General features: G+C 58.7%; 1 protein-coding gene across 1 annotated transcript in view; it reads left to right on the top strand.

Annotated features, from left to right (window-relative positions):
• The window catches only part of NCOR2 (nuclear receptor corepressor 2), a 172,146-nt gene that overhangs the window by 102,153 nt on the left and 44,490 nt on the right, over positions 1 to 25,503 (top strand). Inside the window, 5 exon segments of the mRNA XM_087857429.1 lie at positions 735 to 885; positions 887 to 908; positions 2,831 to 2,893; positions 15,358 to 15,500; positions 22,782 to 22,929. Coding sequence (XP_087713555.1) covers positions 735 to 885; positions 887 to 908; positions 2,831 to 2,893; positions 15,358 to 15,500; positions 22,782 to 22,929 — 527 coding nt within the window.

Raw genomic sequence — 25,503 nt, 5'->3', positions numbered from 1 at the left:
CCCCCCCCCCCCCCCCCCGTCTCCCAGACGTCCAGGGACGGCCTTCAGGAAGATGAATGGGAGGCGGGGGTGGTAAATCTGAGCGGCCCCACAGTCAACCCTCCTGAGTTGGCTTCTGAGAAAGCCCCAGCCCTGGGTACGGAGGTCGCATGCACCCCCACACACCTGGCTCAGCTGCAGAAGCCCGGCGGGAGACTTCCCTTTTGTGTGTGCTGCAAGGCATGGTGGCCCTTGATAATACTGCCAGCAAAGCGAATGCCGTTTCTAGAGCCCCACTGAGCCTCTCTGCTTTGGGGAGTGAGGTGGCCTTGTAGGTTGTACCCGCCTGTACCCCATGCAGTTAATGCAGTAGTCTTGCAGACGGGGAGCAGAGAGCAGCTCTCTGTTGGGCGTGTGAGATGGTCTTGCAGACGGCCACCGGCCTGTGCACAGCCGTCCCGTTACGTACCGGCCCCCAGCCCTCATCCAGAGAATAGAAAGCCGTGGTTTGGACAAATAGAGTGGCACTGCAGAGAGCTGGTAGCCATGGCCCCTCGTCCAGTGAATGAAGAAGGCTTGCAGATTGCTGCCCGCCAGCCCTTACCCCGAGCTTTCCCCTGTCCCCTAGCCTCTGATTAGTACAAACCCCCTGGCAGCCAGCGTTCCTCGAGCTAAAGAAAAGCAGGTCTCTTGCAACTGTCGCCTGGTTTCTTGGCACAGGTGAAGCCATCCCTGTCTCCCTCTCTGGCCTTTAGGGAGAAGACGGACGACACCTCTGGGGAGGACAACGATGAGAAGGAGGCAGTGGCCTCCAAAGGCCGCAAAACTGCCAACAGCCAGGGAAGACGCAAAGGCCGCATCACCCGCTCGATGGCCAATGAGGCCAACAGCGAGGAGGCCGTCACCCCCGCAGCAGAGTGCTGAGCTGGGTGAGTTTCGGGCCGGAGAGGATGGTGGGTTCTGAATCCCAGCTTTAGCTTCCGAACTCACTGGGTGACCTGGGGCGAGCTCCTAAACCTCTCTGTGCGTCCTCATCCACACAGTGCTTGCTGGGTGTGGGAAGAGCCTACGACAGTGCGTGGGGTGTGGGAAGGGCTCAATGGCTGTCAGCCCTAGTGATCCCAGAACTGGGAGCGTTCACATAAAAGTCCCGGTCACCTGTTTGGGTTCTGTTTTTCCATCAGAAAATCTGGCTGCACTTGGCCCCATTTCTGCCAGGAAGCAATTGGCATGAAGTAGCCGCCACCCCTTTTTAGAAGGACCTGGGCACAGAGTGTAACCCCCGTGCCTCCCCCAGCCCCGGTAGGCTCCTGGGTTCGTATTTCCCTTCTGTGGGGCTCAGTATCTCCTGCTCAGCAGACGTCCACCCCCGAGGTGCTCTGAACCTCACTGCCCCCCCCCCCCCCATCAAGTTTGGGGTGGTGAGGGGAGAGATGGATTGAGTAGCAGTTCTCAAGTTCAGCCACAGGGGGGCAGCCAACGTGTGTTTGTCATCGGTACCCTTTTGGCTGTTGGTGTGGGGGGGGGGCACCTTCCCACCTCTGTGGGAGCCCCCCTCCCGGGCCCTGAGTGCTCAGGCTGAGGCCCCAGCCACCGGGAAACCTTCCTAGGGTGGGAGTTGATGGAGGTGATGTTTTGTTCTCGCAGATGCCCCCTACCCCACACCCAGGGTCCGTGCCAGACACCTTTCTCTTCTTCGTATGGAAGATAATTTGTACCCATTTCATAGATGGGCTGTTTGAGGCTTAGAGAAAGAATATTGCCTCCATAGTCATGGAGTTAGCCAGAATTCAGACCCAGCCCCGTTGGCCACAAATTTCATGTGACTCCTGTAGGCTTTGCTGGCTGCCCCTTTGTGCCTGGAGGCCAATGCATTGGTGGGCCTAACTTCGGGAAGCTCCTCTTGGGCCCCAGGCTGATGTCGGGGCTAGTCTGCCGGGTGGAAAGCACCACCCCAGGCCCTCCAGCGGGCTATTCCAGCACCCCCACCCTGAGCTCCGACTTCATAGCTTCTCTCTAAGGATCCCTTGGGAAGGAAGGGGAAGGTTCGTGAGGTCTCACAGATTGGCAGGCCGTGGCCGCAGGGAGTGAGAGCCATCTCCCCTCTCTTGGCTTGCTGTTCCTTCTCATGTCCCTCTTACTGGAACTTCTCTTCACGGGTCAGACGGCCTCTACCAAGCACATACTTTGGGCCTGGTGCTGTTCCAGGCGCTGAGTCCATGAAGCTGGTCCCTCCTGTCTGCCCCCTTCATGAGGTCTTAAACAATTTACAGGGAAAAACCTGGGCTCATATCTAGGGGACGTTGGAGGAGAGACCCCAAAACAGTGCCACAGCGGAGGGCTGGCCAACTCTGTGTGGTGTCAAGGGGAGCCATGTCCCTTCTAAGCTTCATCCTGACCAGGGGGAATTGGAGCATATGGCAGTCAGCCCTGTAGAGCAGCATTATCTGTGAGGGACCTTATAAGCCGCAGGGGACAATCGGCCATGTCTGGGACCATTTTTGATTGTCACAGTTGGAGTGGGGACTACTGGCATCTAGTGGGTTAAAACCAGGGGTTTCACAGCAAAGAATCACCCCTACCGACAAGTCCACGCTCAGATGAGGTCCCTGCCCATCCAGAGCTCATGTCTCTAGTCCCTCTGACCTTCATGTGGTCACCATGCTTTCAGGTAGGTTATCCCCTTCCCAACCAAGTGCATGCGGAGATAGTTCTCACGGCCCAGGCCTTGAACCACCTCAGTGTCCCCACCTGTAAAATGGGCTGATGACACCACCCCCGTCCCAGCGGGTTATGTGGAGGCTGGACCGCCTCTCGGGCTGCTGCCAGTGCACCCCGTTTTCCTTTTTAGCTTCAATGGAGATGAATGAGAGTTCTCGCTGGACCGAAGAAGAGATGGAGACAGCCAAGAAAGGTGAGGGTCTCTGGGGGCTCTGACTGATCTCAGTGGGCATGGTCCTGAAGCATGTGTGCTGGGGAGGATGAGGCACATGGGGCCTGAACCGGGAGCTCTGGTGCCGTCTGGAGGGGCAGGCCCTGCTTTCGGGCTCTTCTCAGATTGGTCGCTTTTCCTCGGGGTCTCAGTTTTGCCCTCCAGTGGCCAAACCACTAGAGTGGCCACGTCGTCAGGCTCCATGGTGTGTCCCCAGGGTGACATCGAGGCACAGCTCAGAAACGGTGCACATGGGTCAGTGGACAGCTTCTGTCCCCTCCAGGCTCAGCACGTCATGGCCCCGTAGATACTGGCAGCAGCACACCTGGGCATCTCGGAGGGGCGGCACAGAGCTTGCCGGCAGCCACCACGGTGGTCACGGGGTCAAGCTGCGTCTCCTCCTCCACTGTGTCATCTCCCTGGAGGCGGCTGGAGGCCATGTGCGTTAGTGCTGACCTCACGTCCTCCCTTAGAAGCCGCTGTATGTTCATTGGAGCCAGAATGGCAGGGTCCTTCCCTTTCTGGCGCAGTGACCTGTCTCTGTGCCTCCGTTTCCCCTTCTGTGAAATGGGAGGGGCAGCTGGGTTGGTTGTGAGGACCCAGAGCTAACAAGCATCAAGGGTCTGAGGATGGGTCCTGCAATGTCGGGGCTGCATCCTGTGGGTTCCCCCTCGTCTCTGGGCCGACTCCTCCCTCGCCCGTGCCCAACACTGACAGGAAGGCTGAGGCTGGATGGCGCCTGACCCCCATTTACCTGCCTGCTCTCATTTACTCTGATCCCAGCTCCCAGAGTGGCTCTTGTTTCCATTCTGTTTCACAGAGGAGGAAGTAAGGAGTGAGGCCAAGGATGGCCTGGGGCTGGGAGCAAGCCCAGGCCTCCAGCTCTCGTCCCCCTGGCCCTACCAAGGCCCCACCGCTGACGTGCAGCTTCTTGTGCCCAGAGCTCCAGGTCGTGACTCACAGAGGGAACAAATGGCCTTTCTTGTGAAGGCCCCGGGTGCACAGGGGCAGGCGAGTGTGAGGACGGGGCAGCCTCCAGGCCCCCACCCTCCCCACCCTGGGAAGGGGGTGCTGCTGAGTGGCCTGAGTGCTCTGCCCTGGGGTTTCAGACAATGACTAGGAGCAGCCCCAGACCTGAGCAGACCCCTCCCTCCCAGCTCCTGTCTGGGCCCCCCGCCCTCCCGAGGCCCCAGGCCCCTCTTCCACGCTCCCTGCCCTCAAGTGAGGTGAACCGTCAGTGGCTCTCAGGAGAGGAGCTGCCCTGCCTCCTCTCCTAGGCGAGGCCCTGGAAGACGAGAGCTCTTCAGCAGATGAGAGCAGTACACACGGGGGCCTGGGCACTGTCTCTAGCTGCAGGGCGTGGGGGTGCCGTTAGCCCCCCAGGGGGCCACACTGTTGTTCTTCTCTGTCCTCTGTCCACTGCGCGGTTTCCAGGATGGATTGCACCATTGGGTGCAAAGGAGGCTTCCCTGAGATTGTGTGTGTTTTTTCCTCCCCCTTATGTAATTTTGGTAAAATACATATAACATAAAATTTATTATTGTTTTGACTGTTTAAAAGTGTACAATTTGGTGGCATTAAGTACATTTGCTGTGTTGTGCATCCATCACCTCGGTCTAGTTCCAGAATGTTTTATCACCCCAGACGGAAACCCCATGCCCACAAGTGGTCACACCCAGCCCCCAAGTCCTGCCAGCCTCTGGCATCCACTAATCTCCTTTCCGTCTCTGTGGATTTGCCATTCACATGAATGGCGTCCTGCAGTGTGTGCCCGTCTGTGTCTGGCTTCTCTCACTCAGCCTCGCGTTTCCGAAGTTTATCCGTGTTGTAGCGTGTGGTCTTCGTTCCTTTTTACGGCCGAGCTCTGTTGCACCTCCCGGAGGGACCCCATCCTGCTGATAAGTTCATTCGTCCGTCGACGGTCCTGGGGGTGTTTCCACCTTTGGGCTCTTGTGAGCAGAGCCGCCAGGAACATTTGTGTAGGATTGCACGTTTTTTTAACCACACGTGAGACCCTGCGTCTCAGCTGTTGGCAGCAATATCACCTGCCACCCCCCACGCCACCCACTAGGCATTGAGGGGCTCCGTGTGCATGTCCCAGGACTGCCAGCCGGTGCTCCCACAGCCCGCCCCTGCCCCCCGCAGAGTGTCTTCTGTTGTCACGGCGGCTCCATCCCTGGCTCCCTCCCTGTTGCCTGGGAACCGGGAGTTGGCCAAGTTGGCGGCTGTCCTCTCTCTCCCTCTGGGAAGGGCAGATCTGGGGAATGGGAGGTCGGCGGGGATGACTCACCAGGCGAGACGGGAGTGTGCCCCACTGTCTCAAGGTTGGGTCCTCACAGCAGCAGTGAGCTCATCCCGGGTCCTGCCCACAGAGACAGCAGTGCGAGAACCCCCTGGGGACTGTGCATGCCAAGGCCCTGCTCAGTGACATTTGTAATAATGCGATGAGCGCCAGCGTGCTCGTCTGCCGTGAATTACAGCAATCTGGACAATTACTGCTCAGGGTGGCTGCTAATGGCTGTGTGTTCCAGGCGGCAGGAGGGGGCGGGGCAGGGAGGCAGGTGCTGGCAGCCCTGGTGACTGTTCTCCACCACGGGCAGGGGTGGGGAGGCTAAGAATGTTGTGGAGCCCCCCGTCCAGCCCTCAGAAACCCAGGAAGGGACTCAGGAAGCAGACGACATGCACTCATCTTGCTACCCAGGCTTCCCATCGACCCAGTGCTTCACCCTGTGCAGGGCAGGGGTACCCAGAAATGAGCCGGCCTGGTCCCTCCCATGGGGAGCCCTGGGAAGCAAGCAGCTGGCTGTCCCCAGGGCCTTGGGGGTGTTCAGCCTGCCTGGAGCATCCCCGACTTCCAGAAGCCTGGCCTTGAAGGCTGAGCTGCAGAGGACTCCTCTCCCCCCCCATCCCCAGAGAGAAACCAGGCTTTTTAGCTCTGTGACCTCAGGCACGTCCATCAACCTCTCTGTGCCTCCATTTCCTCATCGGTCTACTGGGAATTAGGATATAGCCCACCATGTGAGTATCCTGGAGCTGTGCCCTACCAACACACAAACTGGGAGCCTTAGAAAGAACAGCAGGGCGCTCTCTCCCAGCTCTGGAGGCCAGAGGTCCGAAGTCAGGGTGTGGGCAGGGCTGCGTTCCCTCTGACTCTAGGGAGGAAACCTGTCTTGCCTGTCTGGCCTCCGGTGGCTGCCTCGGTCCCTGGCGTTCCTTGGTTTGTGGGCACGTGGCTCCCATCTCTGCCTCCATCCTCACGTGGCCGTCTTCCCTCTGTGTGTCTCTGTCCAAATTTCCCTCTTCTTACAAGGACCCACCCTAACCCAGGATGATCTCATTTTAATGTGATCGTATCTGTAAAGAGTCTTTTTCCCAATAAGGTCACCTTTGGAGGTGGCAGGTAGACATGAAATTCGGAGGGAACACGGTTCAATCCAGTATAGCCTCCATTGGTTCTGCAAAAAAAACAAAATGAAACCCAGAAGAGCTTAGGGCAGCTACGTGTCAGGCATATTGAGGTCCCCGTCACCATTTGTAACTCTCACCCGTCCCTTGGCCGTGTGACCCTTGCCTGACCCGTCCCTGTCTTGGCTGCGTTTCACTCCTACTCTAGCATGTGACTGGGACACCATCTCCTGGGGGTATCATAAGGGGGGCATAAACCATAAATGTACGGTTCTTAGTATACAGTGGGTGCTCAGAAGACGTAGGCCCACAGTTCAATACAGAAGAATACTCTGGAGCCTTTCGTGCTGAGTTCAAGCCCTGGTTCTGCCCCTTACAGATGTGTGACCCTGAGCATGGGTCTGCTTCTCTTGGGCCTTGGCTCCTTGTGCACACATTGGGGAGGTGGGTTGGAGGTGAGTGACCTGCTATGCAGGTGTAAAATGACACTTGGAGGAGGTTCCACAAGGCCAGAGAGGGTTCCCCTGAGATAGGGGCCCGTGGGCGGGCACAAACGATAGTAACACTGCTCGGTACTTCTCAGTATTCCTGGGTGTGAGGCAGGTGCTGTTCTTAGTTCCTTTATTCACATTTGGAAACCAAGGCTCAGAGAGGTTAAGTGAGCTGTTTTCAGGTCACACAGCTCTTAATTGGTAGAGCTGGGATTTGAGCCCAGGTACTCTGATTATGGGGTGGGAATGGGGCTACTGTGAAGTTTGAATGAGTTAGTCCATGGGCGTGGCTACTAACCAGATAATGAGGGGCGCCTGGGTGGCTCATTCGGTTAGGTGTCCGGCTTTTGATTTCATCTCAGGTCCTGATCTCAGGGTCATGGGATCAAGTCCCACGTCGGGCTCCGCACTCAACACAGAGTCTGCTTGAGATTCTCTCTTTCCCTCTCCCTGTGCCCCTTCTGCTCGCGTGTGCGCACTTGTATGCTAGCTCGCACTCTCTCTCTAAATACGTAAATAAAAATCTTTTCAAAAAATCAAATAACGAGGGAGGGAAGAGCGTCCCAGCAGCAGGAATAGCACGTGCAAAGGCCTCGTGGCAGGGGCAGTGTGGTCAAGTAAGAATATATTGAAACACGGATGAGGGGGTGAGAGGCAAGGGATGGAGAGTCTTTTGGGATCCTGGCCTTACCAGCTGTGGGATGGAGTTTGGTTGTTACTCTCAGAGCACGGGGAGGCGGTGGAGCAGGGCCCACAACAGCTGCAGGGTTCTGGGTGGGCAGGTGGGTACCTTCTCTTCTTGTGTATATGGAGTCAGGACTGCCTGCCCTGGGGCTCACAATAAGTAGGGACTGAGCATGTGCAGGAAGCAGCCTCCGCAGGAACCGGGCAGCTCCAGGGAGCTGGCTTCCCGCCCTCAGGCTCCGCGCCATGCTGGGCAGGAGGGGCAGGCCAGGAGCTGGGCTGGGATGCGAGACTCTAGTTCCCCTGGGAAAGGTCAGCCTGGCCTGGCTCAGAGTCTTGACCCAGCTGTGCGGGAGGTCCGGGGCTCTGCTGGCAGCTCCTCTTGGTCCCTAGCATCTCTCCTCTGCTGGGCAGGGTGCCAGCTGTGGAGGGGGTAGGGAAGCCCCTGGTCACACCATTCCAGACCAGGAATAGGCACTGGCCTAGCTCCAGGCTACCGCCCCTCCCTGGCCTCAAGTGGCGTGCCTGGTGAGGGGAGAGAGGCAAAGTGAGTGGCTCAGAGTGGAGGCTGCTGCAGGGCCAGGTTCTGGTGGCCCCGGGCAAGTCTCCCAGGCTGGGTGGAGCTGAGGCCGACCCCAGAACTCTCTGGCGCGCAGTAATGCTGGGCCTGCAGCTCTTGCCCCCCCCCCCCCTTTCGTGGGGAGTGAAGGAGAAACCTCTAATTGCTTTGCACCTTCAAAGTGCTTGTTGTGCACGCTGGCTGGTTTAATTAGTTTTTACGGATGAAGAGTCTAAGGTTCAGGGAGGGGAGGTGTGAGCCCCCAGCCACGGAGCTTGGAAAAGCAGGCCCTCCCCATGCACAGTCCGTTGCCAAAGCCTCCTGCTGCCCCTACTGCAGGGACCACAGACGAGGAGCAGCCTGTGCGCTCTGCCTGGACCGCGGCGCACGCACTGGCGGAGGCTGTGACAGGCAGCGTGGTGCGGTGGTCAGTGTGCAGGCTGGGCTCACGTATGCTGGGCCACCTCTGGTGTGGCGATCAGTGAGGGCCCAGAAGGGGACAGGGCCAGCCCTCAGAGCGGGTGCCTGAGGGAGGCTGACGTAGAGGGGTGGCGGCATCGAGGGTCATTAGAAGGGACGGTGTGGCGGCATTAAAGATCATTAGAAGGGACGGGGCTGAGGCGGGTCGGGAGCTGCTGCCACCCTTGGGCTGCTGCAGAGGAGTTACATCTTGGGCACGTTGCCTCCCAACCCGATGCTTCTGGTGTGTGATGGTTCAGGAGGAGGACAAAGTCAGGTTTCTGCATGCCCTCGGGGTGGAGGGGGCGGCCAGACTCGGGGCTGGCTCCAGACCCCTCTGTAGTTCCTCGTCAGCCCCCTCGAACATAACAGTGAGGCACCTACCAGCCCACTTTGCTCCCAGGAGGAAAATCCGCACGTCCGCGTTCAAGCTGCTGAGTCCTCAGGGAGAGCAGCACATGGCAGCTTACACAGCAGTGATGACGCGTGTTTTCACGTGGCAAGTGCTCACTGGTTTGAGCGCTTTGCATGAATTATTGTACCAGGCGAGTGCTGCACATATGTGGCCGTACACGTGTGTGCACACGCAAAGGCACACACACATGACTTCCTCTTTGCAGACAAGACAACCGAGGTCTGGAGGGCTGAGTGATGGGCCAGCACGTGCACAGCAGATAACGCAGAGCCGCCCCACCCCGGGAGCGCGCTCTCTGCTCTGCTCTGTAGGAAAACCTGACGCTCAACGCCCAACAGTGGCATTTTCCCGGAGTGGTAGGCAAGGCGACCTTAGGTCACACACGGGTGACTTGTTTTCGTCTTCAGTGTCTACTGGACTGTGTTGGGGGAAGAGAGGGGGCCATCTGACATCCGATGGATGATCTGTAGCTCTGATTGCTGAAACTGGGGCTTATTTTTAAAAGCATAAATGGAAAAAAAAAGGCAGGTAAGTCAAAGTTCAGGCATGAAGTTGTCTAGCCAGGACCCTGCCAGGATTTCAGGACTGGCCTGAGTGTTGGAAGCTCTGACACAGAGTCGGTGCCCAGCCGGGTTGCCAGCTGAGTGGCTGAGTCCGTGTCCAACCCACCCAGGGCTTGAGGTTTCTGAAAAAAGGAAGTACTGTGACTCAGGACTAAGCTTGCTGGATTTTTTCCCCCTCTCCTTCGACAGTGTTTTGGGCAGAAAATTTTGTTTCACAAACTGGAGTTTCTTTTGGAAAATGGCAGCTGGCAGGAGAGATGGGGATGTGTCCCTCTTGCAGGCAGCCTGTGCTCCTCATGGAGGGAACAGAAAGCCTCAGGGTTGGAAGGGGTTGGCTGGGGTCGGGGAGCCACCGCGTTTTCCTGGAAGAGGGTGCCCATTTTCCAGAGAGCAGCTGTGGCTTCCCCATGACCCACATGGATGGTGGTGTGCCCCTGGGTACTACCGGGGCCCTCCCTGCCCTGTTTATCTGAACTCACTGATGGTGGCCTGGGGGTTAGCTGTTGGTACGGGTTCATAGACCCTCAGGGGAGAGAGCTGCCTGTGGCAGGGACCTCTAGAGGGGGCCAGGCCAGGGCCAGGCCAGGGACAGAGGCCTTTCTGGGGGCTGAGTCACTGCTCCCGTAAGAACGGTTCATCACAGGCCCCTGCACAGTGCATGGGAAGCTTCCTCTGAGGGTGGCCAGAGTGGTCAGTGGCCATGCTGAGCCCCCCCAGGCCACGGTGTTGAGACACCCCTCCTGCTACCACCCCTGCAGCCACCCACTGCTCCTTTGTCTCCTTTGGAGCTCCGAGTATGTGACTCAGACCTCCTGGCTTGACTTCCTGTCTTGGTCAATTTCACTTCCTAGTTCCTGCCTCCTGACTCTTCAGAATGAAACTCCTTCCTTAGAAATTAGAAGTGGGGTCGGGGAATCCAGACCGCAGCAGACATTGGGAGAATCTGCCATCTGGGCATTGGCATGAAACGCTTGTGGGCATGCCCTTGGGTGTGAGAAGTGGGCACTGCCTCCAGCCTTGTCTAATGAGGGTCCAGGGCACCGTGCTGGGATAAAATATTCAGCCCCCTCCTCTCAGGAGCTCCTTCCTGAGAGCCTCAGAGAGGTGGCAGAGATGCCATGGGACACCCAGGAGGTCCCCAGACCCAGACAGTCGGGGACTCTGGAACTTTGTTCATTTACCAGGTGCCTTCTGCATGCCTAGCAGTTATGGGTGCAGTGAGCAGCGGAGCAAGGGAGCCAATTTCTGGAGTGATAGTGCCCTGGAAGTAACAAAGCCTCGTGATGGCAGGGTGGCTGGGGGATAGCTTTAGAGAAGATGGTCAAGGAAGGCTTGTCTGAGGAGGTATCACTTGAGCTGAAGGAGGACAGAGGCAGATTCGTGAAAAAGCCATGCAGGTAGAGGAAACAGCTCGTGCAAATGTCCTGGTCACACTCAAGGGCTGGGCATAAAAAGTCCCGGTGGCTGGAGTCGGTGAGCAAGGGGAGAAGTAGGAAGCAGGCTGGCCAGGTGGGTGGGGCTGGTTCTGCAGAGCCTCACGCGCCACACTGAAGCCTTTGGGTTTTATTCGGAGAGGCATGGGCTGTCATTGGAAGATTGGCATTCTCAAAGCTCACTTGGACCTCCCTGCAGGGTATGGATTGAGGGACTCGGGCAGAAAGTCCTAGATCCCTGGCATGGTTGGGATCCCAGGGTGAGGGCTGGGTGCATGGGTGCGTCAGGGATGCCTGTTGTTCCGTGGGTTTCCATGGGCAGGACATAAAGGCTGAGGGCTAAAGAGACAAGCAGGTCAGTGACCCTGGAGTTAGAGAAATCGGTCATGACCTGGATCTGGATCCAAAGTTCAACCCCGTTAACTTTCAAACTCCCGGGAGCTGCCTACGACATCTCTAGCAGGTGTTTATACAGGGGCAGGCTGCTCTGGTTGTCAGGGGTGTCTCGGAGAGGAAGGAAAGAGGCGGCCGTCATCCCGAGATCCTTGGGCAACAGAGAACCGTTTGGGGACTCCAAACCCTCTCCCAGCCCTCAATGGTTGGAGGTCTCATTTGCACTCAGAAGAGGCTCCTCAAATGCTGAGCTTCCTCCTGGAATGTGAAGCCAGGCTCACCCATCCATAGACCAGAGGGTGCTGGAAGGAGTGCATGGCCCCCTTCCTGCGGTCCCAGACCGCCATAGTGTCCCACGGAGGGCCTGGCAGCTTCAGGCCAGGTGGGGGGCAGACCGCAGGTGAAACTGGCACAGGGAGGGGAATGACAGCGGCAGAAGCTGTTTGCTCCCCGTCTGCTGGGGTGGAGAAGCTCTGTTTTTCTGAACCCTCATCTGTTCTTACCGCTGCTGCTGACGCCGCCACCGCCACGGATGGGGAGAGAGGGAGGGGGAAGCCAGTGCCAAGTTGGCCCGCCCCTTCTGAACCTGGGCTTCTGCCACGCTCCCCCGCCCGCCCGCTCCCGAGAGCCTCCGTCTGGAGGTCACATTCAGCCCTGACGACGCGTCTCGCTGGGTCAGGCAGCAGGAAGATCCAGCCCAGGCACGCAGCGAGGCTGCTCAGGGCACTGCTGCCCCGTCAGGCTTGGCTCTTTGGATTCTGCCCAGCAGGGGTGTCCGGGGACTGGGGGCTCCCGGCCAGCACCCCTTGCTGAGCGTCTGTTCAGGGTGCACTTGTGCCTGGAGGAGCCTCGGACACTGTGCACCCTGGTGACGCCTGGCACGGGGCACGAGCACACAACTGACAAGTTCCCGCCGCTCGCCCCCATCGGCGAAGGGCACCTCGCACGCCCGCAGCTGCGGGGGGGGGGGGACGGTGTCAGGAGTGGCAGCGCCTCGGGAGCGGGTGGTAGAAGCCCTGGGCCACCAGGGGCGGGCGGTGCGGAGCTGCTTCCCCGCCCTTCTCCGAGCCAGCCTCTGAGCCAGCCTCCGCCCGCCTGCCCGCCCTCCCTCCCCACCCCTCCCCTCCCTCCCTCCCTCCCTGCCGCCGCCGCCGCCGCCGCCGCCGCCGCCGTTGGACAGAAGGATGTGAGGCAGAGCTGAGCCGGAGCAGACGCCAGCCACAAGCCTGCTCCAGCCACAAGCCTCGCGGAGCCGGCACCGCGGCCGCCCAGCCTCCCGCCTCCCAGCCCGCTGCTCCCAGCTCCACTCCCTGGAGCATCCTCCAAGCCGTATGTTTCCGGAAAACTTGGCCGAGGGGGAGACGCAGATGAGAGGATGTGAGTGAGGCCCCAGGAGGGGCTTGGGGTTGCTTCGGGTACTGGTGCCAGGGACCTGGCTGTGGCCGCCAGGCAGGGGACTCGGGAGTTCTGCACCCGTGGGACCCCATCCCCACCCTTTCCCTTTGGGCCCCTTCCCCCCACTTTTCTGGCTGTCAGGCTGGGGCTCTTGGGGAGGGAGGGCAGGACCTTGGTCAGCTTGGGGCAGGCCGGGGTGGGGGGGTCTTGGTTGGTGCATGCTCAGAGGCGCTCTTCCTAGCTGGATGGGTGTTGGGGGGCTTTCAGCTGGGTCTTGTTTAGGTGGTCTGCAAGGCTCGGTGAGTTCTAAAGTGCTTGTACCTGTGCCCGGCACCCTCAACCTGGGGAACGGGAACCAGAAGGGGGCCCTGGCCAGACATACGAGGACGGTCACCCCAGCCTCTCACGTAGCCGTTAGAAAACCGAGGCCCAGAGAACAGAGTGGGTGGCTGAGAGCACACAGCACTTTCTAGGCTGGGCTTCTGGACAAGCCCGTCCAGCGCTCCTTCTTGAGCCTCCGCTCGCATTTGGGAAGGGCTGGGTGACCCCGTCACCCTCATCAACTCCTGCTGTTGCTGCTGCCACAAGTGGAGTTAATTAGGGCCCTAAAGCCTCGGCCAGCCTCCAAACCACCTCCTTATTTATGTGTTGAGTTTGGAAATATCATTCTCTCTGGGGTCCAGCCACCCCCTGGGCCCTCACTGCTTCTACCCCCCCCCCCCCAAGCAGGCCCAGATGGGAGACCCGCCCTCTCCCGCCCAGGGTTCCGGCCCGACGTGTTTGCCTGGGCTCTCTTGGCCCCGGCTGGGGAAATATAAATAAGCTCGCGTCCCGTCGTCCTCCGCCAGGCTCTGTGGAAGTGGCAGCTGCTGCTGGCGCAGGCGGAGGGAAAGGTCAGGGGGCTGGGTGACACTTGATCCCATGTCCCAGCCCTCCCCTCCGCGCCTGTCCTTGAGGAACCCTGAGGAGCCCGCTGTGGAGCCACGTGGCCCGTAGCCACCGCAGGGGAGCAGGTGGCCTGTCGGGCTGGCACCACCTCCACCCCATGGGGTCCAGAGGCAGGGGAGCGGAAAACCTGGGTCCCCACTCCCACTCTGCCCTTGGCCTATCCCCATAAGCCCGTGAGTGGCTGTGGCCCCTTGAGCCTGTTCCCCCCATCTGGTGATGGGAGAAGAGTCATGGCCTCGGCAGCAAGGACAAGACAGAACCATGTCTTTGAAGGGCTTTGGAAACTCCAGGGCCCTCAGCCGTGTGATGTGGTGGTTTGTCAGTGTTGTTCTTGTTGCAGTTTTATTTTCTGAGAGCCTTGTACGTAGCAAGCCGTGGGCACATGTTAGAATGGATGGATGGATGAAGAAACAAATGAATGACAGAAAATGCCAGCACACAGACTGTTGGCCCCTTGGGCTCCCGCACCCCTGCAAAATCCCCATCATAGCTTCCCTGCTTGTAGCTTGATTTGATTCAAGGAAAATGGCCTCAAACTTCGTTACGGGAAATGTTTCGTTAGCCATCGTAAGTCTAGCTCTGGGGCTCAGAGGCTGCCGTGTTCCCAGCAGTGTGACTCAGGCTTCATGCCTGCTGCCCTTAGGGGGCCCAGTCCTGCCCCACGGCGCTGGGGGTCTGGAGCCTGCCTCCTGTCCCTCCGGCAGCCCCTGGGAAGTGGCTGGCCCTACCCTCTCAGGCTGACCTGGCTGCACAGGACATGCCGTGTACGTACAGAGAGACGCGTACAGAGTGTGTGGCATGTCCGTGTGTGCCGGGAGCTCCGTGGGCAGATGGACAGACCTGGGGCCGGGCTTTCCAAGTGCGGCTTCTTTGTGCAAGGGGCTGTGTTTTTGCTGAGCCTGGTATTTATGGCATTGAAACTAGAATGGGGTGTGGAGTTGGGGGGTACGGTATTGGCCTGAGTTTGTGGGGCCGGAGAGAACTTTCTCTGACCTAGGTGGGTTTGGGGCGGAGTCTGCCAATTCTTGGGGATTTCTCCCCATATCAGGAGTCGGTGAAGCTTTAAGAAGCTCACAGAGATGGGGGCGGGGGCTGTGTTTGAGGGGGCAAGTCTGCTCCCAGCCCCTGAATCAGCCTTGTGGGCCCCAAGCCCATGATGGCCTCGGGCCCCAGAGGTACCCCAGTTAACCTGGGTGAAGAGGCTCCTGGCTCCAGCTCACACCCACCCGGACCCCACCCTCCCTTCCCTGCTCACACGTTCCTTCCTTTTCTCTGGCCCTGGCCCGGTGCGGCCGGAAAACAGCCCTGTCTCCCGAGGCCTGAGGCCTCATCTGCAGCTGTGAGGGAGTGTCGGTGCTAGGTCACGACAGCCAGGGAGGCAAGCGAGGTGGGAGCCTGGGCGGGGTCTGAGCCCCAGACCTCAGTCCCTCGCCCCAGAATCCTTGACGGTGGCCTTGGCAGGGGTGTACCCAGGTTGAGCTCCTCTCGGTTCCTGGAGCCCGTGCCTTGCCCATGTAGCCTGGGTGGGGAGGGGTGGTGGCCAGGCCCCCATCCCCACCTCTCTAGGGCCCCCCACCCCCGTTGTGTCTGCTTCTGGAGCAGAGAGCCTCGTGTGTGGATTCGGAGCACTTTCAGCCTGGGGCTCCAGGCCGAGGGCACAGGCCCCCTGCTGCCCCTCACCTGCTGCCGTCTCATCCACAGGTCTTCTAGAACACGGCCGGAACTGGTCGGCCATCGCTCGGATGGTGGGCTCCAAGACCGTGTCTCAGTGTAAGAACTTCTATTTCAACTACAAGAAGAGACAGAACCTGGATGAGATCCTGCAGCAGCACAAGCTGAAGATGGTGAGCACCCCCCCCACACCGTCCCGCCTGCCAGGGCCTCATGTGGGGGCTGCACCCCAGGCTGGGGGCAGGTGTTCCACCAGCACCTCCTGCTTAGTGGTACCTACCCGTGGGCTGGCTGCAGGGATCCGTCTGTGCCATAAATCCCCTCCTGGGCACGGGGATGACCCCGTGTGCCAGGCTCGCCCTCCCAGTGCCCCTCCTTGGCTCCCTTGGTCTCCTGGGTCTAACACCTCTGGGTGTGTGGAGGAAGGAGCACGGTGGGCTGTCAGGGCACTGGAATGAAGCCCCAGGGGCAAATGAACCCCAAGTGAGTGTCTCCACCTCCCTGCTTAACCTCATAGTCTTAGGGCTGCCTCGGGGAGGGAAGGACAGGTCAGGGAGCAGCGGGCCCAGCCCTGGCCTCATGCCGCTCTCCTGCTGCCCTCTGGCCTCAAGGGGAGGCCAGGAGCACAAGAAGGGCGGGCTAGCCTCGCTGAGCATGTAAATGGTCTCTCCAGAGAGAACTGCTTCCCCCACAGCTGATACTGTGAAGGGGGTACCATTTGGGGGCAGCCTCTTCCCTTCCTCCTCTCTCCCCCTCTCTTCTTTCCCTGCCCTCCTCTCTTCCTCCCTCCCTGACTCCTGCCCCTTTTGGACACACTTGTGACATGCCATGCACTGTCACCATTACAGATCTGGGGAAACTGAGGCTCAGCCAGGCTCATATACAACGGACTTGGGGCTTGAACCCACACCTGTATGGCCCGGGGACCCATGCTCTGGATCACCAGCTGCATATTTCCTTATAGATATGAAGGTATAAGAAGGGGGCACGCAGCTCTCCTCCCCAGGACCCCCTTGCCTGCTCCCCCCCTCCCCCAGATCAGGCTGCCTGTTGTTGATTATAAAGTACGTGCAGCCTGTCCTGGGAGGCAACGCTGAATTGCTCTCCCCACGCAGCCCACTGGGGGACCCAGACTGCTGAGGTCACGCGGCGTGGCAGGCCAGCCAGGGGTAGAATCGCCTCACTTGAACTGTGCTTGAGCGCCTTGCAGATTCTAAGGGCACCCTCCCCAGCCGTTCTGGCTGGGATCTTACTGAATTGAGTGTGTAAGCAGCTGCTGGCCGTTGGAGGCTGGAGGAGACCCTGTGTCATGCTCCTATGGGCAGGGCTGAGGCTGACCCTCAGTCTTCAGTTGAGCTCTTGTCTGTCCCCTGTGCCTGGTTATGGTCTGGTGAGGCCAGGCCACCTTCTCCTCTCTGCCTGCTGTTCATATGGTCCCTGGTGCTCCCTGAGCTTCTGGCACTGCTCCCACCACCCCGGGAGCCGTCCTTTTTTCCCGGATTTTCTAGGACTCTGCGTTCTGCAGGGAGGAAGACTCAGGGAGGCCTGAGGGCCCAGAGCACCTGTCTTTAACGCCTGTTGAAATCCCTTAGAGCAGCAGCCGGGAAGGGAGGGGCCTCTGTGCACACCAGCTAGGGATTAACTGGGGGGAGGGTGGCCCTGAGCAGCCTTGGGCACAGGAGGAGGTCTTCCTGCTCCCCCCCTCCCCTGACTCCCGTTCCCCTCCTCCTCCCCCATCCCCTGCTCCTCCCAGCCAGCGTGGACACAAACCAGCTCAGGCTGTCGGGTTACAGGCCTCCCCATCCAGCTTCCCTCATGGCACAGTCCCACTGTGCTGCCAGGGACCCCAGCACTCGAGAGTGTGGATTGGAGACCCCAGCAAGGTGGATGGTGCAATGTGGGCTCAGGGGCGAGAGTGGGGTCAAGTCCCAGCTTGAGGACGGGGCACCTCTGTGACCTTGGGTGGCAACTTCATCCCACTAAGCCTCCATTCCCTCATCTGTATGGCGGCGGAATAATGGCCCTTACCCCGAGAGCTCGGAGAGGATTGAATGAGTTTCCACTTGTGATGCACCGAGAGCCTGCCAGAGGGGTGTGATCTGTGCGGGGCGGCCGCCTGACTGCTGCCACTAGTAGCCGTGGTGCTGGTGGTGGTCGTGGTGGTAGTAGTAGTCGTAGTAGTAGTTTATTTTCAAGCCACTGACCCCCTCTTCCTCTCAGGGGTGTGGGAGGCGCTCTCTCAAATGGTATATACAGGAGCAGCCGTTGTAGGGACTCTGGCCCAAGAGACCCGGATTCTAATCCACATCTTGCCGCTTACTAGCTGTGTGGCCACAGGCAAGTGGCTTGTCCTCTCTATGCTCAGTTCTCCCAGCTGTGCAGTGGGGGCAATCCTCGTGGCTCCCTCGGAGGGCTGTCATGGCCCTCACCGGAGTGGGTGGATATAAGGGCTTGGAACAGGGCCTGGCACGTTGTGGGTGCCCCACGGCCGAGAGCTACGGCCGTGGTGGCTCTCGTGGCCGCCAGATGCCCGGTGGCTGGGGTCTCGCGTCTTGCTGGGTGAGTCTTGTATATGGAGCGTGGCTGCTCCTAGACTGGCTGAGTGATGGACAGTTGTTCGATGGAGTCAGTCAGTCAGCCAGTGCGTTTCGTCTAGCCTAGCAGGACGGTGGAGAGCAGGCCGCGGGGCCAGAGAGCCCGCGGTGCTGGCAGCCGAGTGGTGCCTGCAGGCACACGGCCGCCCCACTCTGGGCCTTGGGGTCCTCTGTAAAGTGAAGGTAGGACTGGGACGCACCGTCAGGGTTACCGTGAGGACCGGGGGATCCTCGTAGGGGTGGTGTCGCGCCTGGGGCCGGCGCTCGGCGAGTGCTGGGTGTTATGCTCACTGTGCACTCAGCGAGCCTTTCTCGAGCGCCCGCCGTGTGCCAGGCAGGCCGTGTGCACGGGCTTTTCCTGCTGGGCGGAGGAGCTGGGCATTCCTGTAGTGCACGGCGGGAAGCCATCTGCCAGGGCTGGGCTCGAGGGGGGTGGTACTGGTCTGAGAGGAGTGTTGGTGAAGCTGATGGAGGAGGCCGCCCTCCTTGTTGCCTGACCCTGAGCACTGGCGGGCGATGAAGCCAGGAGACCACGGAGGGGATTTGCACCCGGGTTGGGAGCATCCCTTCGTGGACCTGTCCTCCACTACACCTGGCTCACACAGGACTCAGCAAAGCATGGTCTTGCTGGGTGAGCTGTGGACCAAGTGCATTGGACCAGAAGATGGGGCCAGCAAGCCGTGTTCTGAGCCCTACAGACGGGTGAAACTTGCTGACCAGTTGTTGGTGAGAAAAGGCAGTCGGGGAGTGTGGGGCTGGTTTTTGCTCCCCACCGACCTCGAGGGAGCAACGGAGGAAGCACGGTGAGCAGATACCGGTACCTGTCATGGGAAGTTGGGCTCAGCCTGGCTTTGTCCATCCTGACAGTGGCCACCCATGCTGCAGAGGTGAGTTCCCTGTTGCTGAAGTAATGCAAGCAGGCCTCACAAGATGCTACTGAACTCCATGACCTCTGCCTCCCACCCCTCCCTGGCCCTCTGCAGTCCCCAGGAGGAAACTAGGTCGTTATGGATCCTGAAGCAGGGGCAGCCACCTCTGGCCATTGGCCAGGCCCTGTCTGGAGCTCAGAAAGACTTGTCACTCTTGTCCAGTGCAGGAAGGAGCCGGGGAAGTAGAGGGTCAGTGGGTGTCCCCTCCCGCTTTACACCAGGCCTGGCCTGAGCATGGCCCTGGGGCGACGTCAGCAGGAAGCAAGATCGGGTGGGCAGGCGAGCATGTCCCGGAATTATGTAACATTTGGCATTAGTGACTTCTCCAAGGTTTTCCCTCCCCCTCCTTATGGCCGAAGGTTACCCTTTTCTCCCATCTGTGAATCCAGGCCCTGGGGCTCAGCTTCCGTGTTTCTCTGTCTCTGTCTATTTCAGCCCAGGCCCTACCTTTTCTTGTTTTCCTCTGTTGTCTCCTCCATCCGAGGCTGCATAGCCCTACAGAGGGACATGGCCCAGGCAACAAAGTGCTTAAACCTGACCTGCATTCAAATCTGGGCTGCTCAACTCAAGAGCTGTGTGATCTCAGGAAAGTGTCTTTGCCTCTCTGAGCTAGTGTCTGTCTTTGTCTATCAAGTTCATCTAAAGAAATAGGTATAGAGCACCTGTTCAGAAGGTACCAGGCACTATTTCAGGTATGCTGGGAATATAGCAGAGAGCAAGGATGTTGGCTCTTAGAGGCTAATTCTAGTTCAAGAGGCAGATTAACATACAAATAATTTCTGATTGTGGTCTGAAGGTGATAAGGTGAGGGATATAGTAGAGAGTGATTGATTGGGGTGGGGAGGGCAAGGATTAGCTGATCTAGACAAGGTAACTGGGAAGATCTCTCTGAGGAGGTGATGTCTGTCTAAGCAAAGCCCTGATTGAGGTGGGGAAGTGATTCACACTAGTAACTAGGAGAAGGATGTCCAGGCAGAGGAACGACCAGTGCAAAGGCCCTGTGGCTGGGGCGCTGTAAGCATGTTTGCACAAGGAGGCCAGTGTGTTTGTAGCAGGATGACCGAGGAGGGCAGAGGTGGACAGACGTTTCAGAGAGGTGGGTGGGGTCCAGATCTAGATCATGCAGGGCTGTATGGAGTGGGGAGGACTTGGGGTTTTATATCAAGGGTTTCAGGGAGCCACTGGAAGGTTTGAAGCAGGGAGCAGCGTACTCTGGCTTGCGGAGCAGCTGTGCATATCCATTGACTCCATCCAGGAAAACACTGGGCACATAGTAGGTACTTAATAAACAGCAGCTGGCATTACACTGGTTTTGCCAGCATCTCCTGTTCCACACACACCTCCTGATTCTGAGGTACGGAGCCACGTGTGGAAGGATTTGGTGTCATTCCTCAGACACTCAGTAAGCCCCTGCCTCTCAGACCCCGTGTTAGGATTCGAGTGTTGACGTCACACTTGCCTCGCTTGGCCTGAGGTGTCCTGGGCTGCTGGGTCTGGCAGCAGCCAGACTCGGACTCGAGTCCCCAGGAAGATGCACTTCCTGGCCAGGCCCCCCGGGAGCGCCCGTTCCCTGCCAGGCTCCCAGTGTTGCAGAGTGCCACCCAACCCCACAGCCGATCCCCTGCCTCACCCAGCCCGGGCACAGGAGTGAGTCCCTGTCTGCTAAAAATAGACTGGGGAAGAAGGGGGAACCCTCAGCCGCACCCACAGAACCCACATGCCACACAATTTTCTGCGCCTCCGTGGGCTGCAGCTCGTCCTCTGGGAGAAGCTTGGGGTTTGGGGCAGGGCCGGGCCAGCCCCTGGAGGCGGGTAGATGGCGGAGCTGGGCGTTCCCACAGTGGCCAGGGGACATTCGGCAGGGTGGGGCTATGGCCCTGGCCTGTTGGTGACGGAAACCGTGACTAACGGGCAAACGGACGTTTTCCTTTTCCGCCCCGCGTTCTGAGCAGCTACGCTCAGAGGACCCCCATTTGCCCAGGAAGAAGGCAGGACAGGAAGTGATCCCACTCCCAGGCTGGGGCCAGGGCTTGGGGACCCCCCTGAAGCCTGTTTTCAGCCCAGCCATGGTGAGGGCCTGGGGCCGGCAGACCCTGCTGGTGCCTGGAGCAGGCAGGGCGTTTGCCCCGAGAGTGGGCTGTATCGGGTTTGGGTATGGTGGCTTTCTCCAGGGGGCTGGGGGGCTGGTGGAGGGGAGGTACATTAGTTTCCCGTTTCCTGTAACAAAGTACCACAAACTAGGTGACTTGAAACAATAGAAATGTATTCTGTCACAATTCTGGACGCAAAAATCTGAAATTGAGGTGTCTGTAGGGCCCTGCTCCCTCTGGAGGCTGTGGGGAGAGCCTGCCTTTCTCCTCTGGCTTCTGAGGGTGGCCGGTCGTGCTGGACTTTCTTTGTCTTACAGATACATCGCTCCCCTGTGTGCCTATGTGTCCAAATTCCCCGCTTCTTATAAGGACACCAGTCATACCGGACTCAGGGTCCACCCTAATCTAGTATGACCTCCTCTTCACTAATTACATCTGCAAAGAGCTTATCTCCAAATAAGGTCACTTTCTGAGGTTTGGGTGGGCATGGATTCTGGGGGAACAATGTTGAACCCCACATGAGGGGCTTCGTTGAGACCATTGGCATGTCTGAGAGTGTTGTGGGTTCTGCCTCCTACCGTGGAGACCCCAAAGGGCTCAGGCTGGGACCCTCCTGTCACTCCAGCTATATCGTGGTGGGTTATCCCCTCTTAGGAACTGGTCCACTGCCTCTGGGATTCCCTGGTCACCTTGAGACCCTAGCACTCTGCCACCACACGTACCCCAACTCTGCCAACTGTGTGTTTAAGCCCCAGAGGCCGCCCCTTTGGTCAGTCAGTGAGTCAGCCCGCAGATGTGCTCTGAACCTCTGCCTGGCCCCCTGGAGCGCGCCCCCTCCCTCCCCCCCCCCCCAGTGAGGTGCAAAGGCAGGAGCTGCCAACCAGGAGTGAGCAGCTTGTACCCGAGCTGGGGGATGGGCATCTGGCTCCGTGAGTGAAGGAGCCAGGCGTCCAGAGACCGGGGTGCTGTGTGGAGGGATGTGCAAGGCTCCACAATGAGACCCTTCTTTCTGTTCCTTGCACACACTGAGCTGGGCCCCACCTCGGGGGTCTGTGCTTGCAGTTCCCTCTACCTGGACCACCATCCTCCAGGGCTTTGCCTGGCCAGCTCTCTCTCAGTGCGTCTACTCGGCTCGGATGTCACCTCCTCCGAGAAGCCTTCCCAATCCATCTAGCCCCCACCCTGTCTGATGCCAGCTTGCTCATGTCCCCACCTCTGAGTCTGTTCTTCTTAAGTGGTGTGTTATTTGTTGGTCTCCCTGACTGGAAGACCTCTGTGTGCAGGGCCTTTGTTTATCTCATTCATTGTGTGTCCTCAGCCCCGATGCAGTCCTGACACACAGGAGGTGCCCTGTAAAGACTGGTGGAGCGAAACGATGAGCTTCCCAAACCAGCTCTGTCTCCGGGGCTCAGTGAGGAGCAGAGGTGACATGCAAGGAAGTTTCACTCATTCATTTGCTCCGTATGTGGTGACTGTGCCTGGCAGGGTGTCCTCCAGGGCGTGTGGTCACTGCTCTGGCTGGGATAGTCAGAGGGGCTGGAGCAATCACAGGGGGCCTTTAGGCAGAGACAGCCCTTCCTCACCTGTTCCAGAAGCATGTCAGGGCAGCTGATAGGCCAGGCTGCACCGTATGTGTATCTGGGACTTGATGGAAGAATAAAGCCCTCAGTAAAAATAACCACTGGCATGCTTGGCTGTGGGGCGTGAGGGGGGAAGGTCGCCTCATGGCCACTCTGCGGGGATCACTGTCCATCGCACCTGTGGCGAGGCCTCGGGCACAGGGAGTCCCCGGGCTGACAGCCCAGGCCCAGGCTGTGACCGCCGCTGTCCCTGTGCCCTAGGAGAAGGAGAGGAATGCACGGAGGAAGAAGAAGAAAGCCCCAGCTGCTGCCAGTGAGGAGGCTGCCTTCCCGCCCGTGGTGGAGGACGAGGAGATGGAGGCGTCGGGGGCAAGCGGGAATGAGGAGGAGATGGCGGAGGAGGCAGAAGGTGAGGGGCAGGAACTGACCGGTCCCAGAAATGTCTGGGTCCTTCTAAAAAGAGGCCTGGACTGCCTTGGAGGGGGAGCATGGTGATGGTGGTGACGTTGTTGGTGTTGATGGTGATGATGATGGTGGTGGTGGTGATGATGGTGATGGTTTTGATGGTGGTGTTGGCAGTGATGACAATGGTGATGATAGTGATGATGGTGGTGGTGGTGGTGGCGATGGTGATGGTGGTGGTGGTGGTGACAATGGTGATGATAGCAATGATGATGGTGGTGATGATGGTGTTGGTGGTGGTGGCGATGGTGATGATGGTGATGGTGGTGGTGGTGGTGACAATGGTGATGATAGCGATGATGGTGGTGGTGGTGATGGTGGTGGTGGCGGTGATGATGATGATGGTGATGGTGGTGGTGATGATGGTGGTGGCGATGGTGATGATAATGCTGATGGTGATGATGGTGGTGACAATGGTGATGATAGCGATGGTGGTGGTGGTGGTGGTGATGGTGTTGGCGGTGGTGGCGATGGTGATGATGGTGGTGGTGGTGATGGTGGTGACAATGGTGATGATAGCGATGATGGTGGTGGTGGTGGTGGTGGTGGTGGTGATGGTGATGATGGTGGTGATGATGGTGGTGGCGGTGGTGGCGATGGTGATGATGGTGGTGGTGGTGGTGACAATGGTGATGATAGCAATGATGATGGTGGTGATGATGGTGTTGGTGGTGGTGGCGATGGTGATGATGGTGATGGTGGTGGTGGTGGTGACAATGGTGATGATAGCGATGATGGTGGTGGTGGTGATGGTGGTGGTGGCGGTGATGATGATGATGGTGATGGTGGTGGTGATGATGGTGGTGGCGATGGTGATGATAATGCTGATGGTGATGATGGTGGTGACAATGGTGATGATAGCGATGGTGGTGGTGGTGGTGGTGATGGTGTTGGCGGTGGTGGCGATGGTGATGATGGTGGTGGTGGTGATGGTGGTGACAATGGTGATGATAGCGATGATGTTGGTGGTAGTGGTGGTGGTGGTGGTGATGGTGATGATGGTGGTGGTGGTGATGATGGTGGTGGCGGTGGTGGCGATGGTGATGATAATGGTGATGATGGTGGTGACAATGGTGATGATAGCGATGATGTTGGTGGTAGTGGTGGTGGTGGTGGTGGTGGTGGTGGTGGTGGTGATGGTGATGATGGTGGTGGCGGTGGTGGCGATGGTGATGATAATGGTGATGATGGTGGTGACAACGGTGATGGTGGTGATGACAGTGTTACTCCCAAGTGCCCCATTTTGGATGATAAATTATCTGCGTCTATACTTGCCCCACATGGCACGATGTCCCTGAAGACCCCAACCCCTGCTTAGCTGAATGTCTGTGCCTCACCTGTTAATCTTCCTACCAAGAGCTGCCCCAGTCGGACCCTCATGTTCCTGGTGAACAGACCTTTTTTTCCTCCCACCCCTGCCTAGGGTGCCTTCCTATTCCTCCTGTCTGCTGCCTCTGCATTCAGACTCTCAGGCTTCTGCCGCATGCTGAAGGAAGGTGCGAGTTAGCTTCTGGCTCCTCAAGCCAGGCCTGCAAATAAATTGAAGCTTGCCAGCCCCCAGTGCGTTCGCCAGCCTGAACCCTACTTCCTGGTTGAAAACAGAGAATGGGGCCATGTGGTTGCCCTCGCCTCAAGTTGGGGGCGGGTCTGGGGATGGAGTCTGATCCGCCCTCGCTGCTCTGGGTCTCTCTGGTCCAGACTGGTGAGAGGCCTGGCCAGTGTCTGATGGAGGCCGCAAATCCCTCTGCCCTCGTTTTCTGGGTCCTTGTTTTCTGGGTCCTGGGTTTATAGCCAGAAAAAGAGAAGGAAGCAGAAACCCAATCCCCCTCTTTAAGTACCCTCCCAGCTGTCTCTGTGGATAGGGTGCAGCCTTGGTGGGAAAGTAGAAGAAGCCAGACTTTGGCTCAGCATTAAGACCAGAGCAGACACTGCCCAGGAAGAGAACTGTGTGGTAGTGAACTCCCCGTCACTTGTAGGGTTTGCATACCACAGCAGGGGTGGAGGAGGGGCATTCTGTGCTGGGGGGAGGGGGAGGGCTGGTCTGGCGGAGCTGAGGCCTGTGACCACTTGATGGCTCTGAAAGGATCCTGTGCAGCAGGGTAGAAAATCCTGCACAAAGGTACGGGGTGCTACTCCCATCTCACGGATGAGTTTTGAAACCAAGGCCCAAGGAGAGGAGAACCGCTCTCGCAGGGTGTCATATAACTGGTAGACTTGGAGTTGGCCAGTCCAACCAGCATTTGCTGTGTAACACTGTCCCTGGTGACCAGGATGGGGGAGGTCAGGGAGGTTCTGGGTTAGGGCCTGAGGTCGCCCTAGTGGAACCTTCTAGAAAGCCCAGCCAGCCCCAGCAGCATGGCAGACCCCTCCAGGGGGTGGACAGCAAGTGCCTTGTTGCATCCAGGCAGAGACGAACCATCCAGGGAGGGAGGAGTCATCCTCTGTTCAGTGTCTCCACAGCGATCATGGTCTCCCAGTCCTAATCCCTCAAACCGTCACAGTGACCCAGTGGAGTAGGTGC

The sequence above is a fragment of the Ursus americanus genome, chromosome 30 (genome assembly GCF_024610735.1).
Source record: "Ursus americanus isolate L20-20 chromosome 30, mUrsAme1.1.p, whole genome shotgun sequence".
NCBI classification, from domain to species: domain Eukaryota; kingdom Metazoa; phylum Chordata; class Mammalia; order Carnivora; family Ursidae; genus Ursus; species Ursus americanus.
The sequence above is the reverse complement of the archived record's forward strand: the minus strand, read 5'-3'. Positions and strand labels throughout refer to the sequence as shown.